This window comes from Anomaloglossus baeobatrachus, chromosome 2, assembly GCF_048569485.1.
Source record: "Anomaloglossus baeobatrachus isolate aAnoBae1 chromosome 2, aAnoBae1.hap1, whole genome shotgun sequence".
Classification (NCBI taxonomy): domain Eukaryota; kingdom Metazoa; phylum Chordata; class Amphibia; order Anura; family Aromobatidae; genus Anomaloglossus; species Anomaloglossus baeobatrachus.
The window spans coordinates 425128643-425147264 of NC_134354.1; the positions used below are offsets into that span (position 1 = coordinate 425128643).

Here is an 18622-nt window from a genome sequence, read left to right on the forward strand (position 1 = left end):
AAAAATAAAGAAAACTCTTTGAATGTGTCCAAAACCCCACGCCCTCCTTTTTCTATCACCAGTTGGAGTTAGTGCCACCATGTTTCTGTAGCCTGATGTCCTCTACCTCCACACTGATCTGCTGTGCTTCTGAACATGATGAACGGTCCTATGTTTAGGAGCCAGTACTGCTGGCACAGAGCTACGGACAGTATTTTCCCCCTATGATCGTGTTTGTGAAGTGCCACTAGAGACGTGCACGGTTCTCCAGTGCACGGTTCTCCAGTGCACGGTTCTCCAGTTCCTTTGTTAGGCTTCGTCGCACAGGGCTCAGTGGTTGTTAGGGGCGTGGTTTGTCCTCGGCTGTGGGTTGGCCGTGACGACAGAAAGATGGCGGCGCACAGTGTGAAACGTACCCTACCTCTCGTAGTTATTCTAGGGGCCACTGGAACCGGCAAGTCCAACCTGGCTCTTCAGCTGGGCCGGGGACTCGGAGGGGAAGTGATCAGCGCCGACTCTATGCAGGTGACAGACATGGCGCCTTCACTATAGAGCTGTGGACTGTAAATCCAGCCTCATGGCTGGGCTATAAAGCACCGTCCTCGCCATGACTCTATCAGACGGCTTCTGGTGATTGTCAGGTTAGCTGTGTGCCCTCTGTGTGTGACGCTGCGGGTTCACACGGAGCCGTAGTTGACTTTTGCTTACACACATTTCTATAAATATGTTATCAATTCTTTTAGATGCTGATTATGTTGGGAATTCAAGGCTATTAAGGCTCGGCTCCTGCAGAAGTGAATGTGATTGGAGCTGCAGTACCTGGGAATGACCACTACTTGGAGTAGAGAGCTCAGTGTTCCCCCACTAAATATCATCTGATCGCTGGCTGTCAGTTGATCTGATCTTGACCTATCCTATAATGACCACACGCCTTGAATAGCAATCGGCCGAACGTTCATTCTGTCCACGGCTGCTTCTGCCTCCCACTTGCAGATATACCTCTTGTGGCAGTCCTCTAGGAGACAAAATGTGTTGTACTTCCCCATGCCTAATGTGTCTTTTGCTCAGTGTCATGTAGACAGATGGACACTAGGCCCTCATACACATTTGATGCTTGGATGGTCCCTCTGAAAGCGGTGGGCTTGGACGACTGTAATGCGTATCAAGGGCCTTTACGCTATGTGCGCACTAGAAAAAGGATTTTTCTCAAGAAATTTCTTAAGGCTATATGCGCACGTTGCGTAATTACATGCAGTTACGTTGCGATCTGCACCACAGTAACTGCATGCGTCCTGCGTCTCCAGCATAATCTATGAAGATTATGCAGGAGACGTGCGCACGTGACGTATTAGAGCGCAGCGCTTCGGCTGCTGCCCGAAGCACGCGTTCTAAGAAGTGACATGTCACTTCTTTCCTGCGCTCTGCATGCAGCCCCTGCTCTGTCTATGGGAGGGGCTGCACTCAGAGCGCATGGAATCGGCTTTTTTTTTTCATTATGGACTCTTTCTGCAGCGATTTGAAGCACACGTGTGCTGTTCAAATCGCTGCAGAAATTTCTGCAGGGACAGTATGCAACATGCGCACATAGCCTAAGAGTGAAGGATTAGTGCACCTGCATTTTTTAATTCTCTAACAACAATATATAATATAGATAATTGATTCATAGATCAATAAATAATGGATAGATAGAAAGATGAATAGATAGAAAAATGGCTAGATAAATAGATAGATCTAGCCATCTATCTATCTAGCATAATGGATGGACAGTCTCGGGGCAGCTGCGGGCTGATATTCTCGGCTGCGGGGGGGGGGGGGGGGGGGGGTCAATTAACCATGGCCCTCGCTCTCCCCAGCCTGAGAATACCGGGCCGCCGCTGTGTGTTTACCTCAGCTGGACGGTAAAAATACAGCGGAGCCCACGTTTTTTTTTTTTTTTATATGTACGTTTGATTTCTTTGGGCATTCTATGTGTGTGTGTGATGTGTGTGTTTACTCTCTGCTCCGCTTCATCTTCCTGTCATTATGACATCACTTCCCTGCAAAACGCAGCCCAGTGATGAACATTATGTCCCGAAAAATGCAAAATAACACAGGAATAACGCAGGAAAACGCAATGAAACACACATAATTTGCTACCTGTCTTATTCCCTGCGGTATTTCATGGTTACATTACAGTCAATGGAGTGAAATAATGCAGGTACCTGCGGAAAAGAAGTGACCTGCTCATTCTTTTTCTCAAGAAAATCTACAGAAAGAATTGTCTTGGATAAAAAACGCATTGTGCGCACAGCTAATTTTTTTTCCATAAGTTTTTCTGGGGAATGTCTGCAGAAAGGTTACAACCATTTTCTCAAGAAATTTCTGCAGCAAAAAAGTAAAAAAAATGGGTAAAAACGCAGTGTGCGCACAGGGCCTTAGACTGTTAGACTAGAATTGAGCCAATACGTAATAACTGCTAGACCTAAAAATCAGAGGAGGGGCCAGTAAGTAATAGCAGTTTTGTAGAGCTCTGGTCCAGCAGCCAAGGGCTACCAATGTTGCCACTAGACCAGGGCCTTTGTAATCTCTGCTCAGCTCTACTCTAGACCTTAAAGTGGTGACCAATAGCGATGTGCCATTGTATTGTAAAAGTCCGGATCTGCATAGGTTCAAAAGAACCTGGGTCCGGAGTTCTCAGGGAACTCTGAGTAACGATCTGGGTCTGGCCACCCGTGTAATAATAAAAAAAAAAATACAAATAAAATAAGGATAAAGCAAAGTTCTTTACACTTGCTGGTCTCCATGCGGCTGTAACTCTGCTTCCGGGTCTGCTCATTAACCTCATGCATATTCTCTGCTTTCCCCGCCGATCGGCAGTCCCGGGGTCTCTGGTTTTAGTCAAACAGTACCCCCAGCCTCTGTGACAGCGTGTCTGACTGCAACCAATCAGATGTGCTGTGTGTCTCTAGATTTGTGTAAAAATATTTTAAAAAATTTGCATAAGGTCCCCCCATATTATGATAACCAGCACAGATAAAGCATACGACTATAGGCTGCAGCCCATAGCCGTGCTCTTATCTTGGCTGTGTATCAAAATAAGAAAAAACGCATGTGGCTTTTTAAAAAAATATATATTTAATTGAAAAACACAGCGTGACGTTCCCCCAATTTTGATACCCAGCCATGGTAATGCTGGGAGCTGGTATTCTTAGGCTGTGATGTTCCATTGTTATTGGGGCCCCTCAGCCTAAAAATAGCAGTCTGCAACCGCCCAGGATTGTCGCATCCATTAGATGCGACGATCCTGGTACTTTATCTGGCTCATCCCAATTGCCCCAGTGCGGTGGCAATCGGGGTAATAAGGGCTTAATAACAGCTCACAGCTGCCACTAAACCCAACGTTAGTAATGAGGAAAGTCTTGGTCTACCCCCTCCCCATCACTAATCTGTAAGTAAAAAGAAATAAACACAAAACACAGAAAAAATCCTTTATTTGAAATAAAATACAAAAACACCCTCTTTCAACAATTTACCAGCAGTCGCAGCTTGAGGTTCCCATGGAACCGTTGTGGGACCTTGTGTGGATTACGTCAGACCTTAATGTTTTTGAGGTTCATTAACCCCTTCACCCCCGGCCACTAAAACACCCCAATGACCGGGCCATTTTTTGCAATTCTGACCAGTGTCACTTTGACAGGTTATAACTCTGGAACGCTTCAACAGATCCTTGCGATTCTGAGATTTTTGCGTTTATTTGTGAAAATTTAGGAAATTTTGCAAAAATTTTGAAAATTTCGCAATTTTCAAACTTTGAAAATTTATGCCCATAAATCTGAGAGATATGTCACACAAAATAGTTACTAAATAAACTTTCCCACTTGTGTACTTTACATCAGCGCAATTTTCGAAACAAAATTTTTTTTCGTTAGGAAGTTAGAAGGGGTCAAAGGTCATCAGCGATTTCTCATTTTTCCAACAAAAATTTAGAAAATAATTTTTTTTAGTGACCACATCACATTTGAAGTGACTTTGAGAGACCGAGGTGACAGAAAATACCCAAAAGTGACCCCATTCTAAAAACTGCACCCCTCACTCTGCTCAAAACCACATCCAAGAAGTTTATTAACCCTTTAGGTGCTTCACAGGAACCAAAGCAATGTGGAAGGAAAAAATGAAAATTTTTAACACAAAAATGTTACTTTAGCCATAACATTTTCATTTTCACAAGGGAGAAAAGAGAAAGTGCACCCTATAATTTATAGTGCAATTTCTCCTGAGTACGCTGATACCCCATATGTGGTAAAAATCAATTGTTTGGGCGCACAGCGGAGCTCGGAAGGGAAGGCGCGCCATTTGAATTTTTGAACGCAAAATTAGCTGCACTCATTAGCGGACGCCATGTCGGGTTTGAAGACCCCCTGAGGTGCCTAAACAATGGAGTTCCCCCACAAGTGACCCCATTTTGGAAACTAGAGCCCTCAAATATTTTTTCTAGATGTTTGGTGAGCACTTTGAACACCTGGGGGCTTCACAGAAGTTTAGAACGTTGAGCTGTGAAAAGAAAAAAATTTTTTTTTTACCACAAAACTGTTGCTTCAACTAGGTAGCTTTTTTTTCACAAGGGTATCAGCAAAAAATTCACCATAAAATTTATAGTGCATTTTTTCCTGAGTACGCAGATGCCTCATATGTGGTGGAAAGTAATTGTTTGGGCGCATGGCGGGGCTCAGAAGAGAAGGAGTGCCATTTGACAGCAAAATTGGTTGGAATCATTAGCGGACGCCATGTCACGTTTTGGAGACCCCCCATGGTGCCTAAACAGTGGAGCTCCCCCATAAGTGACCCCATTTTGGAAACTAGACCCCTCAAGGACTTTATCTAGATGTATAGCGAGCCCCAAGGGGCTCCACAGAAGTTGATAATGTTGAGCCATGAATACAATTTTTTATTTTCACCACAAAACTGTCACTTGAACCAGGTAGCTTTTTTTTCCACAAGGGTATCAGGAAAAAATGCACCATAAAACGTATTGTGCAATTTCTCCTGAGTACGCAGATACCTCATATGTGGTGGAAAGTAATTGTTTGGGTGCATAGCGGGGCTCAGAAGAGAAGGAGCGCCATTTGACAGCAAAATTGGTTGGAATCATTAGCGGACGCCATGTCACGTTTGGAGACCCCCTATGGTGCCTAAACAGTGGAGCTCCCCCACAAATTACCCCATTTCGGAACTAGACCCCTCAAGTAATTTATCTAGATGTTTGGTGAGCCCCTTGTACCCTCAGGGGCTCCACAGAAGTTGATAACGTTGAACCGTGAAAATTATTTTTTTTTTAACCACAAAATTTTTGTATTAACCAGGTAGCTTTTTTTTTTTTTTTACAACGGTATCAGGAAAAAATGTACCATAAAATATATTGTGCCATTTTTCCTGAGTACGTAGATACCTCATATGTGGTGGAAAGTAATTGTTTGGGCGCACGGCGGGGGCTCAGAAGAGAAGGAACGCCATTTAACTTTTGAAACGCACAGACGCGGTGCACTGATCGGCCGCTGCAGGACGCACGGTCGGATGCGATACAAAAAGCGTCGCGAATACGGAAAAAAGTCACGCCAAAAATTGAGCAGGGATGCCGATCCATTATGTGCATCCCTGATCAGCGCTCGGCGGGACGCACAGACGGATGCCATACAAAAAGCGTCGCGAATACGGAAAAAAGTCACGCCAAAAACTGACCACGGATGCAGATCCGTTATCTGCATCTCTGATCAGCGCTTGGCGGGACGCACGGACGGATGAAGTGTAAAAATGGACGGGATACAAGAAAAAAAAAAAATTTATACTCACAGTACCAAGAGGATCACTGACCAAAGGAACTGCAGTGGAACAAGAAGGCAGTGAGATAGACAGCTTTACACCAGCAGCAGGCAGGACGTTGGACAGATCAGCAGAAGGACCCAGCGATGGAGGCGGATGTGATCGGGCCAGTGAAGACCTCGGACGACCCGTGAAGGCAGGTAAGAGGATGTCGGGGGGGAGGGGGCGGAGGGGGATGGGGAGAGGGGGGAGCAGATGGGGGGGGCAGAGGGAGAGCAGAGGGGGCGGAGAAGCAAAGGCAGAAGGAAGGAACCTTGGAAGCAGAATAGAGATGACAGAGGAGGCAGGCAGATCGCGTGGGGAGCAGATCGGGATGCCGGGGGGCAGATCGGGGGGGGGGGGGGGGCACGGGCAGGGGCCTTCACGGGAGCGCGCAGGGTCCATCGCGAGAGCGCGCAGGGAGCGGAATACTTACCATTGGAGCAGTAGCGGCGGTGACATCAGAGGCGGCGGCGGCAGCAGCAGCGGTGGCGTGGTACCAAAAGTACCAGTCACTCCACGCTGCAGACATGTTGGGGGAGGGTCCCCAGACCAGGACAGGCCTGGGGAGGGCGGCCACCTGCTGATCAGACCGCCCCACTGCACACTGACTGGAGCGATTGCGCGTCATAGCACGATCGCTCCAATCAGTGCTGCAGGGGCTGGGGGCGACATGTTTGAGATCCACCTATGATCTGCTGTAGCTGCTACGGCATCTCATAGCTGGATCTCACAGTCTCGCACTAATTTGGGCATTATTTTTGCCGAAATTAGTGCGAACGATGTGGTTGGCGGTTCAGATTTGAACAGCCAATCACATCGATCGCCTATGGGGATTGGCGATACCACCCCCCCTGGGGTCAAACAAAGGTCCCCTGCTGTAAGAAACAGCAGGGGACATCATTTGAAAGCCGTTGCTATGGCCACGGCAATCAAATGAAGTTTAGGCCGTAAAATTACGTCCCTGGTCGTTAAGTCACGTTAAAATAGGACGTAATTTTACTGCCCGCGGTCGTGAAGGGGTTAAGGGGTAGAGGATGGTTTGCTATGTATTTTATTTCAAATAAAGGATTTTTTGGTGTTTGTGTTTATTTCTTTTTATCTTTTCATATACAGATTACTAATGGGGGGTGTCTCATAGAAGGGGCGGGGCCTCAGCCAACAAAGCTGGATACCACATCACATGGGTATGACCTCACACAGGTCCTGCTAGAGACAAAGGGGATCGTTTGTATAATACTTTTTTATTATTATTTTATACACTTATGCTAATTCTAACAGAGAGAGGGGATAACTATGAATATATTATCTGATCCTCAGCTGCTGTCACTCAGCAAGCAGCTAATTTTATAAACTTTACTTTTTTGGATTTCAAAACCTAAACATCCGAGCTGACCACTACAGGTATGTATAGAATCAACCTGATAATGCCAGTACAGCACTGGCTTTAGCTTATATACAAAAATCCTGGTGATTGGTGCGCTTTAAAGGATTTGTTCCAAACTTGATTTATTTGTTCTTTATGCCGTCCATGGTATTGATAACCAATTTCCTCACTTTGCCAATCACAGTTGCAGCATGTCCCTCCTGCAGACTATCTCTTATTGCCGGCTGCAGCGTGTGCACAACACTGCGCATGTGATAAATAGGAAAGAGATGTGAAGCAACTTCAACAAGATACTCTAAAGTTTTCCGTGACGCAGAGGCGATCCCGTTAGCGATCTCGTTATATGTGACACTTACCAGCGATCAGGCCCCTGCTGTGAGATCTCTAGTCGTAGCAGAATGGTCCAGGCCATTTTCTTCAAAGGCGATGTCCTGCTGGGCAGGACCCATCGCTGTGTTTGACACTGTGTGACCGGGTCTCAGTGACTGCTGAGATCGTTATACAGGTCGCTACTGCGACCTGTACTGTTCCTGCATCGCTGGTAAGATCTGACTGTGTGACATCTCACCAGCGACCTCCCAGCGACTTACCAGCAATCCCTATCAGGTCGCATCGTTTTCGGGATCGCTGGTAAGTCGTGTGTGACTGGGCCTTAATTCTAAAAGATCATTTTGCTGTTGATTGAAAGTTTATACTTGCTTTAAGAAGTACTTACCTTAATCCTACTTTCCTGTTCACTCTAGCGGTTCTGAGATGATTGCAGGCGTTCCTTGTCTTTGTTTTTACTCTTATCTGTAGAGAAGCAGCTTCATTACTTAGGCTATGTGCGCACAGTGTGTTTTTCGCGGCGGCGTTTTTGCGCGTTTTTCGGGTGCGTTTTTGGCCTCAAAACTGCATGACTTTGCTTCCCCAGCAAAGTCTGAGTTTTCATTTTTGCTGTCCTCACACAACTGTTTTTTTAAGCTGCGTTTTTGAGCTTGAAAAAAAAAAAATGGACATGTCAATTCTTTCCTGCGTTTTTCTGCGTTTTCCGCCCATGCAATGCATTGGAAAAACGCAGCAAAACGCAGAGATCAAAAACGCAGCCAAAAACGCACCAAATCGCGGTAAACGCATGCGTTTTTTCAAAGCAGGTGCGTTTTTGTGCGTTTTTGGCTGCCAAAAACGCACAAAAACGCAGCGTCAAAAAAACGCAGCGTGCGCACATAGCCTAATGTAGCTGAAGTGCAGCACAGATTCATCTCAACTAAAAACCTAGATCCTTTGATCAGGAATGGAACAGACATGTGTATTTCATAACTTTCCCAAATTTCTCTGAAATAATAATCATCACATACTGTACTGTACAGCTGTACCCAATTTATTATATATAATGGGTATGGAAAGTATTCAGACCCCTTTAAATTTGTCACTCTTTTACTTCAGCCATTTGGTAAATTCAAAAAGGTTCATTTTTTTTCTCTTTAATGTACACTCTGCACCCCATCTTGACAGAAAAAAAAGCAGAAATGTAGCAATTTTTGCAAATTTATTATACAAGAAAAACGGAAATATCACATGGTCATAAGTATTCAGACCCTTTGCTCAGACCCTCACATTTAAGTCACATGCTGTCCATTTCCTTGTGAACCTCCTTGAGATGGTTCTACTCCTTCATTGGAGTTCAGCTGTGTTAAATTAAACTGATAGGACTTGATTTGGAAAGGCACACACCTGTCTATATAAGACCTCACAGTGCATGTCAGACCAAATGTGGATCATTAGTTCAAAGGAACTGCCCAAGGAGCACAGAGACAATTGTGGCAAGGCACAGATCTGGCCATTGTTACAAAATAATGTCTGCAGTACTCAAGGTTCTTAAGAGCACAGTGGCCTCCATAATCCTTAAATGGAAGAAGTTTGGGAACACCAGAACTCTTCCTAGACCTGGCCATCCTGCCAAACTGAGCAATCATGGGAGAAGAGCCTTGGTGAGAGAAGTAAAGAAGAATCCCAAGATCACTGTGGCTGAGCTCCAAAGATGCAGTAGGGAGATAGTTGATTTTGTGGAACTTTCTCCAATCAGTGCAGCTCTCCACCAGTCGGGCCTTTTTGCCAGAGTGGCCCGATGTAAGCCTCTCTTCAGTGCAAGACATATAAAAGCCCACATAGAGTTTGAAAAAAAAACCCCCACCACATGAAGGCTTCCCAGACTGTAAGAAATAATATTCTTTGGTCTGATTAGACGAAGATAGAATTATCACCAAAAAGTTCTAAGCGGTATGTGTAGAGAAAACCAGGCACAACTCATCACCTGCCCAAAACAATCCCAACAGTGAAACATGGTGGTGGCAGCATCATGCTGTGGGGGTGTCTTTCAGCTGCAGGGACAGGACAACTGGTTGCAATTGAATGAAAGATGAATGTGGCCAAGTACAGAGATATTCTGGAAGAAAACCTCTTCCAGAGTGCTCTGGACCTCAGACTTGGCTGAACCTTCACTTTCCAACAAGACTGACTCTAAGCACACAGCTAAAATTACAAAGGAGTGGCTTCAGAACAACTCTGTGACCATTCCTGACTGGCCCAGCCAGAGCCCTAACCTAAACCCAATTGAGCATCTCTGGAGAGACTTGAAAATGGCTGTCCACCAACGCTCACCATCCAACCTGACGAAACTGGAGAGGATCTACAAGGAAGAATGGCAGAGGATCCCCAAATCCAGGTGTGAAAAACTTGTATCATTCCCAAAAAGACTCATGGCTGTACTACCTCAAAAGGGTGCTTCTACTCAATACTGAGCAAAGGGTCTGAATACTTATGACCATGTGATATTTCAGTTTTGTTTTAATAAATGTGCAAACATTTCTACATTCTGTTTTTTTCTGTGAAGATGGAGTGCAGAGTGTACATTAATGAGAATAAAAATTAACTTTTTTGAATTTACCAAATGGCTGCAATGAAACAGAGTGAAAAATTTTAAAGTGGTCTGAATACTTTCCGTACCCACTGTATTGTTGGAGTTGGTCCATTTTATACCGACTGCTCCAAAAGGGACACTGACTCAGACTCCACGACTCTGACTCCATAGTCCTAACATTGGTAAAAATGCACCCATCATGTTTGGAATAATAAATGATGGCAGTGATACGGCCTTCATATTGTGTTGTCTCTTTTAGGTATACCAGGGTTTGGATATTATCACTAATAAAGTAACAGCAGAGGAACAGCAGCTCTGCAAGCATCATATGATCAGCTGTGTGGATCCACTTGTCACAAATTTTACCGTAGTTGATTTCCGAAATAAAGCCTTGGCCCTGATATCCTTTCTTTTTATGGGGAGCATGACAGTATAGCTGTAACCACTAGTAGTGATTTATACTCCTTAATTATCAACATTGAAGATATATTTTCGAGAGATAAAATTCCAATTGTGGTTGGAGGGACAAATTACTACATTGAGTCACTTCTATGGAAAGTGCTCGTTAACACGGTATGTATGCCTTACCTGCTCTGCAGCTTTTTGTACTTTGTGTGCTCATTAGGGTATGTGCGCACGTTGCTTTTTACCTGCTTTTTTTGCTGCTTTTTCTTCTGCGCTGTTTAATGCCAAAATGGATGTGTTCTTCTATTCAAGCAAAGTCTATGGGAATTTGGGTTTCTTGTTCACACTATGTTGTTCAAAATGCTGCCTTTTTGTGGCAGAACTTTGGTCAAAAACTCAGCTTTTCAAAGAAGCAACATGTCAATTGTTTTTGCCATTTGGGTTTTGCACTGCAAAGCTAAGTTTTTGCCTACATTTCTGCCACAAAAAGGCAGCATTTTGAACAACATAGTGTGAACAAGAAACCCAAATTCCCATAGACTTTGCTTGAATAGAAGAACACATCCATTTTGGCATTAAACAGCGCAGAAGAAAAAGCAGCAAAAAAGCAGGTAAAAAGCAACGTGCGCACATACCCTTATTCGCTGGTTCATGAAGTCAGTTTTATAAACTATAGGGATCTCCACCTGGAGAGAAGATGGCTGTCCATGGAGATCAAAGAATGGCTGATAGAAAAACTGAATTGGAGAAATTAGACTTTTCTGAACTTCATGCACGCCTGAAAAATGTAGACCCAGAGATGGCAGCAAAATTGCATCCACATGATAAGCGGAAAGTGGCAAGGTGGGCAACTCGTCTATTGTGGTGTTAAGTCTTAACCTGAAATGTTTAAATGCTTTGATCATAAAGTGCTCCCATTTCTTTGAATGTACTATCAAGAGACTGAAGAGGCCTCTACAGATCCTAACCCACCATATCAATCAGTTTAGAGTAGATTAACCCCTTAACTGAATTTGGCAAATGTCACATTGAGGATCATACAGAAAAATCTGTACATATTCCAGTAAGTGTAGTCAACACAAATATATAGCTTGTTGAAATATTTTGTTTTCTGCTCAGAAATCTCATAACTGGTGATTTGTGATCCATCTTGTTTTCTCGTCTTGTGAGATTTCAGATTACCTGACTGTTTTGTGCTTTCAGAAATTTTGAGCTATAGAATTTCAGATTTAAAGGGGTTGTATCAAGTTATTTACCCATTAATGCTACCGTGTTTTTCCAAAAATAAGCCCTCCCCCAAAAATAAGCCCTAGCATGGATTTTCAGCATTTTCGGAGCAAGGCTTAAATATAAGCCCTCCCCCGAAAATAAGCCCTAGTTGCGGTTCAATAATGAAGTGTCCGTACAGCTAAAAAAGTTACAGATACCGCAGGACACTTCATTATTGACAAGCGGGCACCCCGTAATCATACTCCCCAGACGCAAGGGCAGAGGACCTGCAGTGATCACACACACACACACACACACACACACACACACACACACACACACACACACACACACACACACACACACACACACACACACACACACACACACACACATCAGATCACACACACATCAGATCACACACTTACCACATTCAGCGACACTGATTTTTTCTGGCTGGCGGAATCCTGAGAGGCTGTGCAGTGGAGCGCAGGGACCTGCCGCAATGCTAGCTTACAGGACCTGCGGACGCGTGATTTCCTCCCATCATTCCCTGCAGCCAGAAGTATTCTGTATCGCTGGAGGTAATGAGTGTGTGTGTGTGTGTCAGTGTCAGTGTTTCTCAGCCAGCCAGAAGCGGGAGGACGGCGTGCAGCACCTACAGGAGATCACAGGGAGGACCTGGGAGCCACGCAGACGTCCAGGTCTCGTAAATATGAGTCTCCTGGGAAGTGGGATGTCTGCTTTTTTTTTGGGGGGGGGGTAATTTTACCCCCAGACATGTTTCTCCAAAAATAAGCCCCAGTGCTTTTTTTGGGGGGCAAAAAAAAAAGTATAAGACTGTCTTATTTTTAGAAAAACACGGTAATACTAAACATCATTTCTGCATATATTATATATACTTACCTTATTTTTCGCTTTATAAGACGCACTTTTGTTCCCCCAAATTTTGGGGGAAAGTAGGGGGTGCGTCTTATAAGCCGAATATACGGGGGGAGGTGTATATATATGTACACTGCAGCGTCCAGGGGAGGTGGGGGCAGCAGCTCTGGAGCACAGGGGAACGCTGTGGGCTGCAGCCTTTGATCTCCTGCACCCGCTCATATAATATGCACAGCCGCTGTCCATCTCCAATGGTGCTGAAATCGCACGCAGTGAGGGGCTGGGGCAGCGGTGCATATTCTATGAGCCTGCGTCCCAGTGTGATCGCACATGCCCACCCCTGTGTTAGATTTAACCCCCAGGCTGCTGCTCATTCTAAAATAAAAAATCTTTACTTACCCCTGCAGCGTTTCTCCCCGTGTCCCTGCTTCCACTGTGATCAGGCAGGCAGAGAGCTCAGCCTGCTGTGCCGATCACATGACCGCACTGAGAACCAGGAAGTGGAAGAACAGAAGCACGGAGGGACACAGGAGGGAGCTCAGCGCTGGAGGAGATAAGGAAAGAGGGTTTTATTTTACTTTGGGCAGCAGCCTAGGGGCCATATCTGACACAGGGGGACTTGTGCGGTCTATATAGGGGCCATGGGCAGCACTATGGGGGCGATATCTGACACAGGGGGACTTGTGCGATCTATATAGGGACCATGGGCAGCACTATGGGGGCGATATCTAACACAGGGGGACTTGTGCGATCTATATAGGGGCCATGGGCAGCACTATGGGGGCGATATCTAACACAGGGGGACTTGTGCGATCTATAGGGACCATGGGCAGCACTATGGGGGCGATATCTAACACAGGGGGACTTGTGCGATCTATATAGGGGCCATGGGCAGCACTATGGGGGCGATATCTAACACAGGGGGACTTGTGCGATCTATATAGGGGCCATGGGCAGCACTATGGGGGCGATATCTAACACAGGGGGACTTGTGCGATCTATATAGGGGCCATGGGCAGCACTATGGGGGCGATATCTAACACAGGGGGACTTGTGCGATCTATATAGGGGCCATGGGCAGCACTATGGGGGCGATATCTAACACAGGGGGACTTGTGCGATCTATATAGGGGCCATGGGCAGCACTATGGGGGCGATATCTAACACAGGGGGACTTGTGCGATCTATAGGGGCCATGGGCAGCAGCATGGGGGCGTTATCTAACACGGGAACGTGTGCAATCCATAGGGGACCATAGGCAGCACAGGGGAACGTGTGCCATCACAAGGGGGCTATATTCAATACATGGGGGCCATATCCAGATTAAGGGGGCTAATTTTAGGATGGGGGGCTATGAGGGACATATACCCTATATGATTTGTTAGAGGGACACTGGCATTATAAGATGGACCCCATTTAACATTAAAAAAAAAAAAATTCTCTTTTCCTTCACCAAATTTGGGGGTGCGTCTTATAATCAGGTGCGTCTTATAAAGCGAAAAATACGGTATGCTACAAGGGGTTTTCCCCACAACCAAAGTTCATGTTAATCCCAAACAAATCCAATTGTGGAACTTATTATTTCTAGATCTTTTGCTTAAAACAAACTTTAAAATTAACTTAGTTCATGGGAAACCATTGAAATATATGTTGTTTTTCGTATAGGCATCGTAAAACCTAAGTTTTACTGAGACATTAGAAGTCCAGCACTGCCTGTCTGCCTCTCCCCCTATTCTTTGTTGACATGGTGCAACCAATCTTTGGGCTCATAGGTCTTGTGCTGACTACATCAGCATAGCCACTGATCAGTGATTGGCTGAAAACTGACAGCAACGACTAGGGGCAGCAGTAGAGAGACAGCACTGGAGCCATGGTAGAGGAGTCAGGCTGGGATCAGAGCGTATGAAAAATTGTCTGATTTTCATCCAAAAAATACTGCCACCCGTTTATCATAGGTGTCTGTTTTTTTACATCTGTATCGCATCCTAAAAATTATATCAACAGTTTCAAAGGTGCATTAACAAATGTAGTTTCCTAGACTAATAATGGCAATGAATGTCGCTATATAATAATAGATGCAATTTGGATGATTCATATGGGATGTTTTTTTCTATTTGTCTGTTTTTGTGTACCCATAACCTTGCGTCTCATCCTATGTACAGACAAGAATAGTGCATGCTGAGCCTTTTCTTCCCCCCCCCCCCACATGGACACTTGATCTACATGAATAAACTATTAATGATGAGGGAGATCGAGCATTGGCGTGTTCACGTACCCTCAGTATTCAGTTGAGTATCACTGGTGCTCGGATGTGTCATACTGGTGCTCAGATGCTGAATCCAGGCATACCTGTTGTAGAAAGATGTGATGTTTGTTTTATGAAATATCTTTGATCAAAGTTATAGAAATGCACTGTTAGGGTGAACTTTTAATCAGAGATCACTTGTTGCCTACTGCCTGGCCTAATTGTTGTGGATCGAGTGCATGCTTGAAAAATGACATCAGACACACAGTCGGATATTCAGCTTTCCTCGGTCAGAGGTGGCTTAGAACTGCCTGGTCTATTCAAGAGCATGCCTTTATATAACTTAGGAAAGGGGCATGGTCAGCCCTATAGTGGGCATACTTGGATGTGTCCATTGGTCAGTGGGTTGAACAATGTGTTAGTCCATGAGCTGATTAGTGGGCGTCATTGTAGGCGGGTCTATGACGTCATTGGATGGATCCATGGTCATGGGAGGGACGTCATCTGGTGGATCCATGATGATGGTAGGGTCTGTGATGTCATCGGGGGCCATCTTGGGTTCCATCTGAAGATTGACTGGCTTATGTATAGAGGATTGATTTAATTGAACACACTTCTCACAGTGCTCTATGTCCAGAGGTTAATTAAGTATTTCATCTTATGGCTCTCCTCAACAACTGCTTGATGTGTGCATCAGGGGCGGGTCTTTGTTGGTCCGGTCCTCGGCGTTTATTCCTCCAGTGTCCTCTTGGCTTGCCCCCTTTTTCTTTATTTGAATATCGTGCCGTGCAGCCATTGCTCTCATTAAAATGGCACCGGAGTCCGCTTACCCCGATCTTCGGTGCTACTTTATTGAAGACACTGCGGTTAAGACAATGAGAGGCATCGGTGTGTGCGCAGATCTTTATATCTGCACACGCGCCCCTGCCATGTCATGTTCATGAAAATTGAGCATCAGTAGCTTTCACTGAAAAATGTCCTGTTTGATGTCCCTAGTGTTGGGCACAAATTCTCCGCAAGGTCATTTTCCTAATTTCTCATGCTTGCATAGAAGATCAGAGAGTGGGTAGATGTAATGATCTCCATGGGTCAGAGTCTTTAACGGTTTGTCCTACAATTTATTTATTTTTAGAAATATTGCTATTAATGCACATGAAGCCTTGTACAACAAGCATCTCTCAAGTCTCCATATATGTTAGTGTTGTCTCAGATGATTCTGTAGTTCTATAGATGGAGTTCCAGAAATAAGACACCTACTTAAGAAAAAACATGTAGTACATCCTTTTAGATGTGCTCTAAATGTATTTGTCGGATTAGTCTGAAAATATTTGCTTGTATTTTGTGGCTTTTTTTCAGTTATGTTTTCTAGTTATGTGCGGTAGAGGTTTGTGCAGTGGAACCTGTAAGGGTAAACCGCCATTCTAAGCTGAAGAGCACGTAGCTCTGCAGCTCCCTTTGTTTCATGTTGATCTTTGTATGAACGGCAGGTGAATAGTTGCTTAGCCTGTCTAGTGACATAGTTCTCTGCGAGATCTGACTTGCTGTAACCCATTTAGGAAATCTAGAAAGTTTGCACTTCTCCCTGCCCTAAGGCCTTTACGAGATATGTTTGCAGCTTGCTTAATGTGATGCAGAGTGGGACCCTTGCGACTTTTGGGGGAAAAATTCTAGCGTGTCCTGAACACAGTACGTTATGACCCATTGACTGTGTCTGTCACACAGGAGCCTGCAGGTATACGAAGAGTCAGGTATCTCTCATACACAACATCTCAGACGACAACAAGAAGAAGATGGAGGTGGTCCCTTAGGAGGGGCCTTGAGATATCAGCACCACTGCATCTTATGGCTGCACTCGGACCAGGAAGGTAACAACCAGTAAACCAATGATGCAGAACACTGAAAGGCACTTGACCTATATCATCAAATGTTGTCTCCATGTTTGTAATTGATAGTGTCTAAATTGCTTTCTCAAAATTGTTTTTCAGTTCTTAATGCTAGACTGAATGCCAGGGTGGATGAAATGTTGGAGATGGGATTGATTCAAGAGCTCCAAGACTTCCACAAACGCTATAATGAGAAGATCGTTGCTCAATCAGTGTAAGTCTTTTGCTTGAAGATGGCGTTCTGGGAGTTGGATGTTTCTAATTCTAAGGTTATTCAAAGGGAATGTTGGTATAATATAGTTCATGGGGATTATTCCGTTTTTAGGTTAGTTACTGTTTAAAGAGTGACTAAACTTTTTTTTTTTTTTTAAATAATGTCCAGTATGAAAAATGTATCAAGCTCTGTAAATCACGTTACTAGGGAATTTGGCTTAATTTCAAATTATAATAAAAAATAAAAGTTCACTTCCTTTTAAAGGTCATTAATTCTTTTCGGTTAGCCATGACCTGTATATTATACCTAACTTCTTCTTTTTACTAGCCAGGACTATCAGCATGGCATTTTCCAATCTATTGGCTTTAAGGAATTCCATGAATACTTGGTGACAAAGGATCAGGATGATATTCTTCTACAGAAAGGTGCTGTCTTATCAGCAGTCATTTATTTATTTATTTACTTATTTATTTTTTTAAATTCTGCAAAGAAATTAAATATTAAAACTTTATATATTTTACATATTTTTACACAAGTAAAGCTTATTCATTGTGTAAATAAAGGTTTTTCAATTTTCTAATAAACATGCTAAAATATTTCAGTAGATTAACCTCTTCCTGATTTGTGATGTACATATATGTTACATGCCATGTGAAGGTGTATAGAGCATGCTCAAAGTGCACTGATGACCCTTTTGATTAACTATCAAGTAGCAACAGCATAATTTAAAGAGAACCTGTCAGCACAATTAATGTTAGTAATGTAAAGTAAAGATATGGCTGTCTTTCTGATTACATTGATACCTTTGCTGAAGAAATCTGCTTTATTCTTCTGTAATCGCCATTTTCTTTTCTACTAATTAGATTTTAGGCCCTTTTCACACATCAGTTTTTTGCCATCAGTCATAATCCGTCAAATTTTGAAAAATAAAAAAAAAGGAACCAGCGACTGATGCCACTGGATCAGTTTTTTTCTCATCGACTTGTATTAGTGACGGATGGCCTCCTGTTTCATCCGTCGTTCGACGGAGCCGTTGAAAAATGTTTGTCCGTCGGACAAAGACAACGGCCACAGTAACGTTTTTTATGTACATCGAAAAAATGGACAGCATGCTTCAATTTATTTAGTCCCCAGCTAGTCAGATCCGTCGGAAAACTGATCCGTTGCATCAGTTTCGCCACAATCTGCGACGGATCCGTTGAGAAAACTGATTGTGACTGATGGCAAAAAACTGATGTGTGAAAGGAGCCTTAGTGCACAGGGACTGGACTGTACACTGGGTATTTTCCTCCCTGTCTGATTCCCCGACACCTCCACCTGCCTTCTGTAACAAGTCACTGCTGAGATTTGTAACAGTTGAAGCAGGTCATCATAGATTGAAGGCAGGCAAAGTGGCTGGGGAATCATAGGCAGGAAGGAGAATACTTTATGTACAGTCCAGCCCCTTTGCACCAAAATCTAATTAGCTGAATGCACTTGTGCATGCAAATCATCAAGATCCACTGCTGGCAGCTCCTTTTGCAATTGCCGTTACATTATGTTGTGGAACCAGTAATGCATCCATTTCGCTGATGTTTCCAAGAAGCCGTTTTTTATCATGACAATCCCTAATGTTACTCACTCAAACATGCTACCATGGCCTGCATTGTCTCCAGAATTGTCTCCCATCGTTTACATCTGGGAT

General features: G+C 44.1%; 1 protein-coding gene across 3 annotated transcripts in view; it reads left to right on the plus strand.

Moving 5' to 3' along the window:
- The first annotated feature begins 360 nt into the window (after positions 1–360).
- Positions 361–18622, plus strand: part of TRIT1 (tRNA isopentenyltransferase 1) — a 51570-nt gene continuing 33308 nt past the window's right edge. For all 3 annotated transcript variants that reach the window (XM_075334158.1, XM_075334159.1, XM_075334160.1), the window contains exons 1-7: positions 361–504; positions 10360–10500; positions 10578–10673; positions 11182–11348; positions 16564–16706; positions 16827–16938; positions 17266–17363. In XM_075334158.1, the coding sequence (XP_075190273.1) occupies positions 370–504; positions 10360–10500; positions 10578–10673; positions 11182–11348; positions 16564–16706; positions 16827–16938; positions 17266–17363 (892 nt within the window). In that variant the 5' untranslated portion in view covers positions 361–369. The remainder of the gene's footprint in view (positions 505–10359; positions 10501–10577; positions 10674–11181; positions 11349–16563; positions 16707–16826; positions 16939–17265; positions 17364–18622) is intronic.